This window comes from Drosophila persimilis, unplaced genomic scaffold (genome assembly GCF_003286085.1).
Source record: "Drosophila persimilis strain 14011-0111.01,24,50 unplaced genomic scaffold, DperRS2 tig00001989-arrow-arrow-pilon, whole genome shotgun sequence".
NCBI classification, from domain to species: Eukaryota; Metazoa; Arthropoda; class Insecta; order Diptera; family Drosophilidae; genus Drosophila; species Drosophila persimilis.
The window spans coordinates 9,199-22,402 of record NW_020825610.1 but is presented as its reverse complement, the minus strand read 5'-3'; the positions used below and the strand labels follow the sequence as shown (position 1 = coordinate 22,402).

Here is a 13,204-nt window from a genome sequence, read left to right as displayed (position 1 = left end):
TAACGAGATGTACAGTTTTTTCGTAACGTACGGGTCGTCAAACTCCTTGGACCAACGCTTGATGAACTCTAAAACACCCTTAACTTTATTTACAGTTCCACCTATATGGGTATAGCATATCCGACTCCATGTCCAAGAACCACCCAGAACAGGGACATGCAGCGGATTCCATCAAGACAACTGATCACGTTCGGATTCGATTTGCTGTCGACAATGCGGAAGATGGCACGGGAACTTGACCGTGCCGAGCAAATCTTCACAGTCACAGGGATAGTAGTCGTAGAGCATGCATAGATCCACGATAGTACCCATCAAGCCCAGAAGTACATTGCAATCCATAGTAAGAGTCACAGAATTTGATTATGATACGGTCTAACTTACACTGAAAATGGTCATTCCATCCCAAGGTTTCGATTCACTTGTCTGACAGCTGGCCTCGCTGAATTTTATATTTGTGCTGCTTGAGCTCAACAAATTCTGCATTAACTGCTCCAGAAACGTATCCATATGTGCCGCAGAGCTGCAAGCCGGAAAGCAAGATGTGATCTTGATCGAATTAGATACGGCGGGTACATTTAGAAAACAGTACTTTCCATGTATGCTGTCACTACTGGTGATCTCCTCGCTGATCTTGACACACTCATCAAAGTTACCCAGATGGTAGGCATTGCCGGACAGCACTCCTGAGGGAATGGAGCCCCAAGCATCGATCACTGCTCACAAAATTCGTCAACTTCAGTTCTCATTCACTTGAATATAATTTTCATTATTTACTTACTCTTAAGGGCCCATAATTTTCCAGCAGTGAGCGCCTGCATGAACTGCGCCATGTCCGCGAAACACAACAGATCCTCCTGACTGGGTATTCGGGGGTGGAATAGATCCAAGTCCGGGAGCGATGCATTACGGAAGTGTTCGGCAAACTCGACTCCCAGCGGGCGGAACCTTTTTAAACGCTGGTAATCTTGCAGGACATCTCCGTCTTTCAGTTGTGCGGCTCTGATAAGTACCAGTCCGCAGACAAGTAGACTGCTTAAAACGTTCACCATGCTAATACTTTTTCGATTGAAGGTATTGCACCTTTGTGTGATTTTATAGGAATGTGACTGTGATTTTAAAGGAATGTTTTGAGGGAAATCTGGCGATAACATTATCAGTGTGTCAGCTCTCGAGTCAAGTATATCAGCCAAAATGCTTAATTCAGTCGAACATCACCGATAAGGAGCAATCCGTCTAAATTCTAAGTAGTCACAAGCTCATTTATTTATAATCTTTTCCCAGGTAATCGTTTTACTTATTGACTTTTGATGGATTAAATTTGGTTTTAATATGAGTGAGTAAGAAAAAACGGAGAAAACAAAAGTTTAGCTAAACATGGATGTAGACAATTTGTTCTATAGTTCTGATCATTGCGTGAAAAGATGATAGCCGGGTTGCAATTATTCCCATTAGTGGTGACAGATCCTTTCTTTGTTTCAATGTTTTTTCCAATTCTCATGACAAGTAGCAGCAAAATGGCGAGAGTTCGTGAAGAGATTCCGCCTCCCCGCAACAACCAAATTTAAAACGAGGGGGAACGCTGTGAGTTGCTGCGGACACCGCAATTCTACATTTATACCCGATACTTAGTCAGTATGGCTCTCCTCCGGCAGAGGCCGCTAATATTAAACGAAACGACAAAGAGTGCGTGCGAGAGAGACAGAAAATCAGAAACAGAAAATCGGGCGCTGCGTAGCCACCGCAAATTGATTTCTTGCTTCTGGCTACAAAAATGATCCGATCTGATCCAGATTCAGCAATCTGATAGATGTGGTCATTATCTATGATTCTGCGTTTTTAGTTTTCTCGAATGTGCAATATTGTGAATGCAACATATTTTCGTCCTTTGTGGGGGCGGAAGGGGGTGGGGCGAAATTCTGAGATATACGCTTTATAGTGAGATCTAACGGAAGTGCGGATACCAAATTTGGTACTCTAGCGATAATAGTCTCTGAGATTTGTGGATTTTCGTCCTTTGCGCGGGCGGAAGGGGGTGAGCCGAAATTTGGACATGAAACGGTCAAGGTCCGATATCACAGGAGTGTGGATACCAAATTTGGTTGCTCTGGCTCTTATAGGTTCTGAGATCCTTGAGGAGCTGTCCGACGGCCCTTCCCCCAGGGTCTCCCCGCTGGAGTCCCTCGGCGCAGTCGTGCTCTCCACAATGCAGCCGGAGCACCGTCAGCGCATGGTGGCCTTGTACCACCTCGTCTTGGAGACCGCTGTGGTCAAGGTCGTGCTGCTGTTTCTACTGATGCTGTGCTGCGCGGTGTTCTGGCTGGTCGAGAAGACCGTGTGCGTCAACGAAACCGTCGGCTCGACGCGCCTCCGATTGTGGAACAGCAAGTTCAAGCTGCGCACCATCCAGCGCCAGTTGCTATGGCGCATGGCCAATGCCCGGGGCGACGAGACGCTCGTCTTCTTTGGCGTGCTCATGACCACGCCCTGGCTGTTCTCCCTCAGCCTCCTGGGATTCATCCTGTCCCTGGCGGCGCTCCTGAAGAAGACCGTCAAGGAGCTGGTGTTCCAGATACGTCTGCACCTCGTGCTCTAGGGGGCAGCCATCGACCAGAAAGCAGCAAGCAGTATTCAATCACACACTGACAGAAGACAAACGTCCACACGCCCGACACTCCACCCCTCCCCTCAGAGATGTTTGCACTTCCATTTGGGCATCTATTTTCGTTGATGCCAGAATCGCAATGAACGGAATCGTCTCTCCGTTTTTGGCCGCAATGAAAATATATGCCGAAATATTCGAAATTCAAAGTCAAATTCAAACACAAGAGTTTCCAGTCGATCAGATATATCGTTTATGCATATTACGATCCGTTCCGTTTGGACGGGAGGCCACTTGCTCATCCCTCATCCCCGTGATTGCATTTATTATTATTATTTTTATTTCGCTGCATATTTGTTCTGCAATTTATTCTATGATAAACGGAGGAGGAGAGCATGCAGCAGCAGCAAAACATTTCCGCTGCAGCAGCGATTGTGGCAGCCGTGGGGCCTTTGTTGCCCCCAATTGCAGGCCCCCGCATACGCACTTCGGAGGCACGGAATGAGTCATTAAATATTCACTGTACTCGTGTTGATTCAGTGATCAGTGATCAAAACAACACAACAAAAGCGTCATCATCCACGATCCACGACCCATGATCCCTGATCCAGAATCCGTAGAAGCATCCGTTTTCTGGGCTCTCTTGGGCGCTGGTTGGGGTACGCCTCCGATTTCAATCCCTTGCCACACGGACAACCCGAGCAAGCCCCGATATGTAAACAGGGTCAAGACTACCTGTGCGAAGGGGGCCAAGGGAGGCGCCGGCTCTTCTTGGGATCCGATTACCGAACCGATTGCATAAGACTCGGCCCGGAAGTGGACATACTCGTGTGCAGCCCTTTCGCCCGGCTATGGCTATTCCCATTTGTGATTACAGTCTGTAGCGCCACAGCAGCTCTTATAGTCTTTGAGCACTAGGCGCCGAAGGGGACGGACAGAATATATCAAGAATATATATACATTATGGCGTCGGAAACGATTCCTTCCGGAAGTTACACACATCCACTTTTACCACAAATCTACTATACCCCAATACTCATTTTGAGTATCGGGTATAAAAATTGCAAACAGAGATGCAAAAAAAAAACAAAACAGGGAGAAAATCCCTACTGCAGTCATCGACTGCGATACAAACTCTGGCGCTTACATATAATTACGTATAAAATATGTTCTATGTACATAAATAATCAACCAATAAAACCATATAAATTCATTCGAAATTATGCCGGTCTGGCCGCTCCATTGTCGGACACGTTGAAACAGAAACGTAAGTTTGAATGGACGAATGAGGTCCAACTTGCATTTAAAGACCTGAAAGGTAAACTTTGCAGTGCTCCCGTTTTGCATAGTCCAAATTTTCGGATTCCATTCGCTATTCACTGCGATGCGAGTCATACTGGCGTGGGCGGAGTACTTATACAAAAAGATGTAGAAGGTAACGAGGTTCCGATCGCATATATGTCTAGAAAGCTAAAGCAATGCCAACGAAATTACTCGGTTACAGAAAAAGAGTGTTTAGCAGCTGTACTGTGTGTTAAAAAGTTTCGCGCCTACATCGAAAGGCATGAATATGTTATTATTACCGATCAGGCTTCGTTAAAATGGCTTATGAGTCAATCGGATGTGAGCTCTAGTCTCTCCAGATGGTCGTTAAAATTACAAGGTTTTGACTTCCAAATTCATCACCGAAAAGGAGTCAACAACAAAGTGCCAGACGCCCTGTCCCGAGCCTATACTGAAGACCTGTCCGAGCTCCAAATGGACAGTCTGAAAGATCGCAGTTCACCACAGTTTCAATCAGTTGAGTATGAGGATCTAAAAACCAAAATAACCGCCAACCAGACGAAAATGCCTGATGTCAAAGTAATTGGCGATACCACAAGAGTGTCCCCCTGATCCGATGGTCCGACCTGTGCGTAGCACTCAAGACTCAATTCAATACGGACGTACCGATTTGGATATCCGCTCAGCGATCACGCAGCGGAAACAGAAGCCAAATGAACCGTTTGATTTATTTTATGAAGCAATAGTCGCATTGGCAGACAAACTAGTACAGCCAATGACTGAACCCTATCTGTTAGAAGCTCTTAAAGCCAATTTATTTCCAGAAATTCAACACGAAATCTTGTATGTACCCATCAAGAGCATCGCAGAGCTACGTCATATAGTTCGTACTCGTGAGCGATTCTTGCAGAACTTGTCCAAATCTACGACAACGTTGCAGCGTGCTGCGTCTAAACGACATATTAATGAGATGCATCAAACGTTCAGTAAGACGGATGACGATGCTGATGGTGTAGATGATGCAAGTATTGATGCCATGACCCTTAACTGTTGGAATTGTGGGAAGTTAGGTCACCGTTACCAAGAATGTACTGGAGAGCGGAGGGTTTTTTGTTATGGGTGTGGGAAAGCTGACACTGTAGAAAATGCAATCCAAAAAACTTGGCAGCTCGTGCACCGTTGATCAGTGCACGCAGACAGATGGTATCGAAAGCCACCAATACGGAGTAACGAGTTCAAAAACAAACTCGCTACCACCTCAACCGGCCATGTCACAAATACCAGACTTACCAACCAGGACAGAGATAGAGAATGGTAGCCAACGCTCCCTACGAATGAAGTTGCGTAGATGTGCGTATAATGTAGCACGAAAGCAAGAACGAAAAGTTTTGTTATCCGCCGTAGTTGGGAATGCGCAGGACATAAGACCGTATGCAGAGGTCCAACTATTGGGGAGAACAGTCACTGGTCTTTTGGATACAGGAGCAACAATCAGTTGTATAGGAGGGGAGTTAGCGTTGAAAGTTAGTCATGCGACCGTCAAAACCGTTAATGCATCTGTGCGAACTGCTGATGGAGCTGCGCAGAAAATTGTAGGCAAGATCTCCACTCCCGTGCTGTTTCGAAATGAAACTAAACCCATAACATTGTATTTCGCTCAAGAATTATACCTTGGCATGGACTTTTGGGCTGCATTTAAATTGTTACCTCCAGGTGTAGTAACCCAGAATGCCAAGCCCGAAGTTGCTGCCTTAGCCAAGGAAGACCATATGCAGCCTAACGGATTCGCAACAGGCCATGTTGTCAGAGGCTATCCAAAAGTTCCCGTCATTCGAAAAAGAAGGTCTAGGTCGAACCAGCTGGATAAGTCACGATATCGATATAGGGGATGCAAAGCCAATTAAACAGCGGCACTATTCGGTATCTCCTGCCGTCGAAAAGGTCATTTTTGAGGAAGTAGATAGAATGATAGCGCTTGGCGTTATTGAGGAGTCCGATAGTCCATGGTCGTCACCAGTTGTTCTCGTTAGGAAACCTGGAAAGGTGAGAATATGTCTCGACAGCCGTAAGGTCAACGAAGTCACAGTGAAGAGCGCATATCCCATGCCTTTGATCGATGGAATATTAAGCCGTCACCAAAAGCTGAATATATTTCCAGCATCGACCTGAAGGATGCCTATTGGCAGATCCCATTGACTTCAGACGCTCGCGAAAAGACCGCGTTCACCGTCCCGGGGAGACCCCTGTATCAATACACAGTGATGCCATTTGGACTAACCAACGCTCCACAAACCATGTGTAAATTAATGGATAAAGTTATACCCTCTCAGTTACGACATGAAGTGTTCGTCTATCTAGATGATTTGCTCGTTGTATCTTCGAAATCCATGTGCGTGTGTTATCCCAGTTAGCATCTCGGTTAAAACAATCTGGGTTAACAATTAATGTCGAAAAAAGTAAATTTTGTTTGAAGGAAGTAAGATACCTTGGCCATGTCATTGGGGATGGAACTATTAAAACCGATCCAGAAAAGGTTTCAGCCATTCGGGATTTCCCAACACCTCGTTCAGTCAAATACGTACGAAGGTTTTTAGGAGTAACTGGCTGGTATCATAAATTCATTCGAAATTATGCCGGTCTGGCCGCTCCATTGTCGGACACGTTGAAACAGAAACGTAAGTTTGAATGGACGAATGAGGTCCAACTTGCATTTAAAGACCTGAAAGGTAAACTTTGCAGTGCTCCCGTTTTGCATAGTCCAAATTTTCGGATTCCATTCGCTATTCACTGCGATGCGAGTCATACTGGCGTGGGCGGAGTACTTATACAAAAAGATGTAGAAGGTAACGAGGTTCCGATCGCATATATGTCTAGAAAGCTAAAGCAATGCCAACGAAATTACTCGGTTACAGAAAAAGAGTGTTTAGCAGCTGTACTGTGTGTTAAAAAGTTTCGCGCCTACATCGAAAGGCATGAATTTGTTATTATTACCGATCAGGCTTCGTTAAAAACCGTTGTGTCATGTCCGTGCTTGTGGTAAAATCCTTAGAAATACAGCTTAGATGTTTAGCATTCGGGAAGGGGTGTGAGGAGTCGGGGGGTATGTATTGCTTGTGCTTCATGAAACAACAAAAACGTTTCAATTGTGTCAAGCTTGTGAAATTCAACTCGAAAGCCTTGTGAACCCAGCTGATGATGCTATCTTCGGATGATTTATACGCAGATATCGGATAATTTAAAGTTGGCCACTGTTGTCACCATGCCACCAGATAGGGGGCCACCATTCGGAAGAGAGAAAAAACCCGTAACATGATTTAAGCGACTGTCGATGCCCCGAGCTCGAGCCGGAACTAGTGCCCCTCCCCCCAGGCAGAGTGGATTGCGGCGACCGGCCACTGATTAGCATATAAATCAAGTGGATTTCAGCCTTCGTCTCGAGGTATTAATTAGGGAAAAAACAACAGCCCCAGGGCCCCCACTGAACTCCGAGGGAGGCCCAAGAAATTAACTTTTTCTTGTAAACTTAATAAAAAAGTTTCCGTTTCTCGGTGCTCGGTTCTTGGTTCGTTTTCTGCTTTTTTCTGGGTTCCGAAAAAAGTTTGGTCAAACTTTGTGCTTAAAATTCCATTTGGATACTATTGCCTCTCGATACCTAGTCGAGTGGAATTTGCTCGTTTGTTGTTCCGCTCCGCTCTTGTATTGTTTGCAGAGAGAATGGAGAATGCATTCCATGTGGATTTGCCACTTGCCTCTGCTTCTGCTTCTGCTTCTGCTTCTACTTCCGCCCCAAGCCATCCATCAGTGGGCCCCATCTAGTGTTGGGTAAACTGCGAAAACTGGGAAAAATGTAAAGCGCTTTCCACTTGAGGAAATTGAGTTATGCTGCAAATCCACACACACTCAAACCTTACGTAAAGAGACAGAAGGTGCTTAGATATATTTCACAGGCGACAAAACTTTCAAGGAGGATTTCCTTTTGGGCTGCAATTAATTGGCGAGGCCCTGAGATACCGACTATGGAAATTGTAGTAAAATTAATCTGAAAATATTCGACACACTCGTAAATATATTCTTACAAATTTAATAGATTTTTAATAGATTTAAATCTAAGTAATTTTTTTTTTTATTTTTTTTTTTTATTACAAATCAGCTTTACTTAAACTATGATCTAATATTAGTGATATTTACATTGGCTTACTACATATTTTAAGAGTTTAGTGATTAGGTTTATATACAAATTTTAATGATGTGTTATTCAGCAAATTTTTGTATTTTTTATGTTCGATGGGACGTTTGAGTCTGCGTGGGTCTAAGTAAATACTTTATTGACATGTGAGTGTTTCCTTTTCCCCTGAGCGAGAAAATCATGTACTGGGGGCTTCAAAAATATCCCCAATCTTTCGTTTTTCCTCTCACGCAAATTATCATATCGCGGGGCGGGCGGAAATTTCGAAAGTCGCGTTTCCTGGCTTTTTGCCTTGGCCCGGAGGCAGCGGCTTATCCCCGGCACGGTCTCGAGCTCTGCTCCCCCCCGGTTGTTGGCCAATTTGCGTCGATTTTTCGCCCTCTATTTTAAGAGCCGTGAGCCGCCATTTGACCGGGGGCCATTCAACAGAGATCCGTTAAACTGCGGCAGATTTGAAAGCCCGGACAAGATTTAATGAATTTATGTCAAGGTGCGAGGGAATGTCTCTCTCTCCCTCTGTCCCTGTCTCTGGGCGCTGGGCAGTGGACAAGTGTCGGATTTGGTCGCTCGTAGGAGACAGGACCTGTCAACAATAAAGCCTGAATGCCATTTTAATTGGCGCATCGGGGCGTTGGCTGCTGGTCGAAAAGGCGCGAATCCTTGGCAGAGAACTGGCTCCCCCAGGACTGGGTACGGGGGAGGGGGATGCTCCGTTTGGCCTTCAGTCGTTGCGCACAATTAAAAGTTGTCCGCGATGTTTGCCCCCGGACCCGGACCCGCACCCAAGCCCAAACCCCAGCCCAAACCCAAGCCGAACCACAGCCAGGGTCCATTCCGGTCTTGGCCAAAAGTAGCAAAATGAGCAAAAGTTTAGTGAATTAAGTGCGACAGCTCAAAGGTCACGGGGTCCCGGGACAAACTTTCCATTGATTTTAGCAGCCACAAGCAGAGTGCAAGATTTCAGGGGAGATTTCAAGCCATAGTATGCCCTGAGTTTAGAGGATACTTAGTCGATCATCAGCCCACATTGATTCGGATACGGACTGAGAATGAATTTCGTTTTGTCGCGGCGAGTGCTGCGGATGGGCGGCTGCCAGGTGCTGGAACCAAACATATATAATGTCCGCCAACTGCTGAAGACCTTCGACACGATCGTCTACGCCGCGGATGGGGTGCTGTGGCGCCACGATCAGGCACTCACGGGAGCTGCCGATACGTTCAATGCCCTGCGGGCGATGGGCAAGAATTCGTTCATCTGCACCAACAACTCGGAGGCCTCGTGCCGGGCCCTGAGCAAGAAGGCACACAGCATGGGCTTCCTGATAGCCGAGAACGAGATCCTCTCCTCGGCGCAGGCTCTGGCCCGCTATATGCGAGAGCGGAAGTTCAATCGCAAGGTCTACATCGTGGGTGGCCAGGGCATCAAGGACGAGCTGCGGCAGGTCGGGATCGAGAGTCTGCCGCTGGACTTGGCCTCCACGCAGGAGAACTCCATGGTGGACCAGGTGTAAAAAATGTACTTAGATGCGAATGTGGGCGCCGTGGCCGTCGGCATGGACTTGGGCCTCAATGTGCTGAAGCTGACCAAGGCCAGCATATACCTCCGGGACCCAAGGACTCTCTTTTTGGCCACCAATCGCGATCGCGCCTTTCCAGTGGCTGCCGACCGTCAAGTGCCCGGGGCGGGAGTCGTGGTGGCTGCCATACAGGCGGTGGCGAAGCGGGCCCCGTTCACCTGCGGCAAGCCCAGTCCCTATGTCTGCTCCCATCTGATACGTCAGGGTGTCATCGAGCCGGAACGCACCCTGCTGGTGGGCGACACGTGAGTTTCTCACTCCTATATGGTATTTTCGCTTACTTTCATGCCTTTCCCCCCTCCCGCCCAGCATGTACACGGATATGCAGTTCGGCTACAACTGCGGCTTTCACACTCTACTGGTGGGCACTGGCGTCAGCAGTGTCCAGGATGTCCGCCATGCCCTGGCCTCTAAGCAGGCCATTGCGTACCAGCAGATACCAGACCTGTATCTGCACAGGCTCTCGGACTTGCTGCCATTCATACCCTCCCGAAACTATTAAGGCCCCTACACCTGACACCTTACCCCTTACACCTTACCCCTTAGACTACATTCATTACTTTAGACAGACAGATAGACACCACGCTCTTACGGCAGTACTTTTGATACCCCTCGCTGTGGGGGGAATGTATAATTGTTTGATAATTAAATTTATGTGGCACTGGCGCGCCCTTTAGGGGGGATCCCGAGAAGGGTCCTGAGAGCGGTTAATACGATGTGTACCTATTATTTCTCGGTGCTGGGCTTGCTCTGTTCAAACAGTGCTTTTTGATTGGATCTGAGATCTTGGTTTCTGAGAAAACTCACAATCTAGTACTGGCTGTGTGGAATGTCAATTGTGGTTTGACTGTTTTATTGTTGTTTCAAAATATCACCTACGAGCAGTTGTAGTCCCGTGCTGAGCCATGTTCAAGCGTACCTGCACGGATCTGACCAAAATACCCAAGGAGAAGGTGCGCCAGTGGCTGACCACAATCGAATCGGTGATATTCGATGCCGACGGTGTTCTGTGGCACCTGAACCGGCCGATCAATGGGGCAGTGGAGACCTTTAATATGATCAAGAGCTTCGGGCAGGCAGGTGCTGGTGGCGACCAACCATTCGGGTCTGCTCACCAAGGATCTGGCCGCGAAGGCGCACCAGTTCGGCTACGAGATCCAGGAAGAGCAGATACTGAGCTCGGCGCTGTCCGTGGCCAGGTTCCTCAGCGCGAAGGGGTTCAAAAAGAAGGCGTACATCGTCGGGGAGTCGGCCATTGTCGATGAGCTGGCCAAGGCAGAACATCTGCAGCTTCTCTGTGGGCAAGGAGAAGCTGCTCAAGCCCATGGAACAGTTTGCCAAGGATATGTACCTGGATCACGAGGTGGGCGCCGTGATAATCGGCAAGGATGAGAGCTTCAATGTGCCGAAGATAATCAGGGCCAGTTCGTACCTCCAGGAGCCGAAGGTCCTCTTCCTGGGCACCTGTCTGGACACCGCCTATCCGGTGGGCAAAAACCGGATGATTGTGGGCGCCGGTGCCATGGTGGCCGCCGTGAAGGCCATCACTGGCCGAATGCCGCTGATTTTGGGCAAGCCGAATCCCCTGATGGTGGAGCAGCTGCTGCAATGCGGCGTCCTCAAGCGGGAGTCCACGCTGATGGTTGGCGACACGTAAGTGGTCCGTCCTCCTGCCCCACCTGCTCTTACCTCACCCGCCTATTCCAGTCTCTACACGGACATTCTGTTCGCCAGCAACTGCGGCTTCCAATCGCTTTTCGTGGGCACCGGCGTCAGCATCTTGAAAGAGGTGCGCCAGATTTGCAATGACGAAGGACACAGCAAAGTGGACATGATCCCAGACACCTATCTGCCCTCTCTGGGACACTTGCGGGAGTTCCTCTGCTAGATCTGTCGATCATGAACACAACACATGAATGCATGCCCATCCATCTCGTACACCTTCTAAATGTAATGCTTCCGGTAATCACCGGATAGCACTCACGGGACACTGTCGAACTAAGAATTATTACGGGGCCGGAGGTATCGACAATCGTCGCCGAGGGCACCTAGGCAATCGCCGGATAGTACTCACGCGACACTTTCGAACTAAGAATTGCTACGGGGATCGGGGATATCGACAAGCATCGCCGAGGGTGCCTAGGCAATCGCCGGATAGCACTCACGGGACACTGTCGAACTAATAATTGCTACGGGGGTCGGAGACAGGGTTAGAGAGAGACAGGGCGGAGAAAAAATGAAATTGTTTTCTTGATGCTGGCTATAATAATAATACGATCCAATTCAGATTCTGCAGTCTAAAAGATATGGTCATTCTCTACGTTTCTGCGTTTTTGGTTTTCTCGTATCGTCGAAATTGTGGATGCCACAGATTTTCGTCCTTTGTGGAGGCGGAAGTGGGCGGGGCAAAGTTTTGAAATATTTTTGTAGCAGTGACATATCACAGAAGTCTGGATCCAAAACATCGTTGCTCTAGCTCTTATAGTCTTTGAGCATTAGGCGCTGAAGGGGACGGACAGACGGACAGACGGACGGACGGACAGACGGACAGACAGACATGGCTTAATCGACTCGGCTATTGATGCTGATCAAGAATATATATACTTTATGGGGTCGGAAACGATTCCTTCTGGACGTTACACACATCCATTTTCACCACAAATCTAATATACCCCAATACTCATTTTGAGTATCGGGTATAACGAGTAGCAGGGCAATCGGGACTGTACTATGCCAGTCGGAACCATTAGGCCAATAATAGCTGTATATCTCTGTAAAACCGCCCGTGAGGTCGACCATTATTCACGTACAGCCGAGGCTGGCTTCCCTAACCTCCCTAGCCATAGCGTCAACACGTGGCCGCCGCGCCCACACGAGGAGGAGAGCGCCGCGGCAAGACGGCAGAGAAAGGGAACCGAGCCGAAGCTGGGTAGAAATCGCTGGAGAGAGAGCGACACGGGCGCGGCGAGCAGCGCGTCGTGAGCGGTAGAGGCCGAGTGAGCGTCGGAATCCTCCCGAAGACCAACCAGCCCGGCTATATATTTCGTACCCAGACCCAGAAGAGGATAGCAAATGCCCGGCCCTCGGCGCGAGCAGTCATTCAATGAACGGTCTTCAGCGCGATCATTCAATGCCCGGCCTACAAAATAGCCGAGAGTAAACGCCCGACCTTCAATGTGATCAGTCAGCGGATCCCACTTTGGGTGTCCCACCCCAAGCGTGATTTAAGTGGGGGGGATTATGTAGTGCGCTTGTTGTAAGAAAAAAAATTGTTTGCATCGACGTCTTAATTTTCCCTAAAATTATGCTACGCGAATAGGCTAAGTCTTCTGTTGGGTTCAAGAAAGCTAAGCTTTTAACACGCCATATTATTTATTATATTATTTCTTTTGGCTGACGTTTTAATCGGCCTCTTCCTCCCACTGTCATTTTGACAAATCGGAAAGAAAAAGGGAAGAACGATGGGATGAGGCCTTGATTTCCGGGAAAAGCAGCTCGCTCTCTCCTCATGGTATCCGAACAGTACGGACGTACTTATCCAGCTCTCAAGAAAAAAAT

The 13,204-nt window shown here is 47.9% G+C and overlaps 2 protein-coding genes and 1 pseudogene across 2 annotated transcripts; all 3 read left to right on the top strand.

The window, feature by feature from the left end:
- Nucleotides 1–2,203: 2,203 nt before the first annotated feature.
- On the top strand, nucleotides 2,204–2,593 carry LOC113567148. Its single transcript, XM_026994323.1, has one exon. It carries the CDS (start codon nucleotides 2,204–2,206, stop codon nucleotides 2,591–2,593), a length of 390 nt encoding a protein of 129 aa, XP_026850124.1.
- Nucleotides 2,594–9,118: 6,525 nt separating this feature from the next.
- LOC113567147 lies at nucleotides 9,119–10,315 on the top strand (annotated as a pseudogene).
- Nucleotides 10,316–10,551: 236 nt separating this feature from the next.
- Nucleotides 10,552–11,634, top strand: LOC113567145 (glycerol-3-phosphate phosphatase-like). The gene is made up of 3 exons (XM_026994321.1): nucleotides 10,552–10,726; nucleotides 10,846–11,299; nucleotides 11,354–11,634. Exons 1-3 carry the CDS (start codon nucleotides 10,552–10,554, stop codon nucleotides 11,532–11,534), a joined length of 810 nt encoding a protein of 269 aa, XP_026850122.1. The 3' UTR covers nucleotides 11,535–11,634.
- Nucleotides 11,635–13,204: the final 1,570 nt, after the last annotated feature.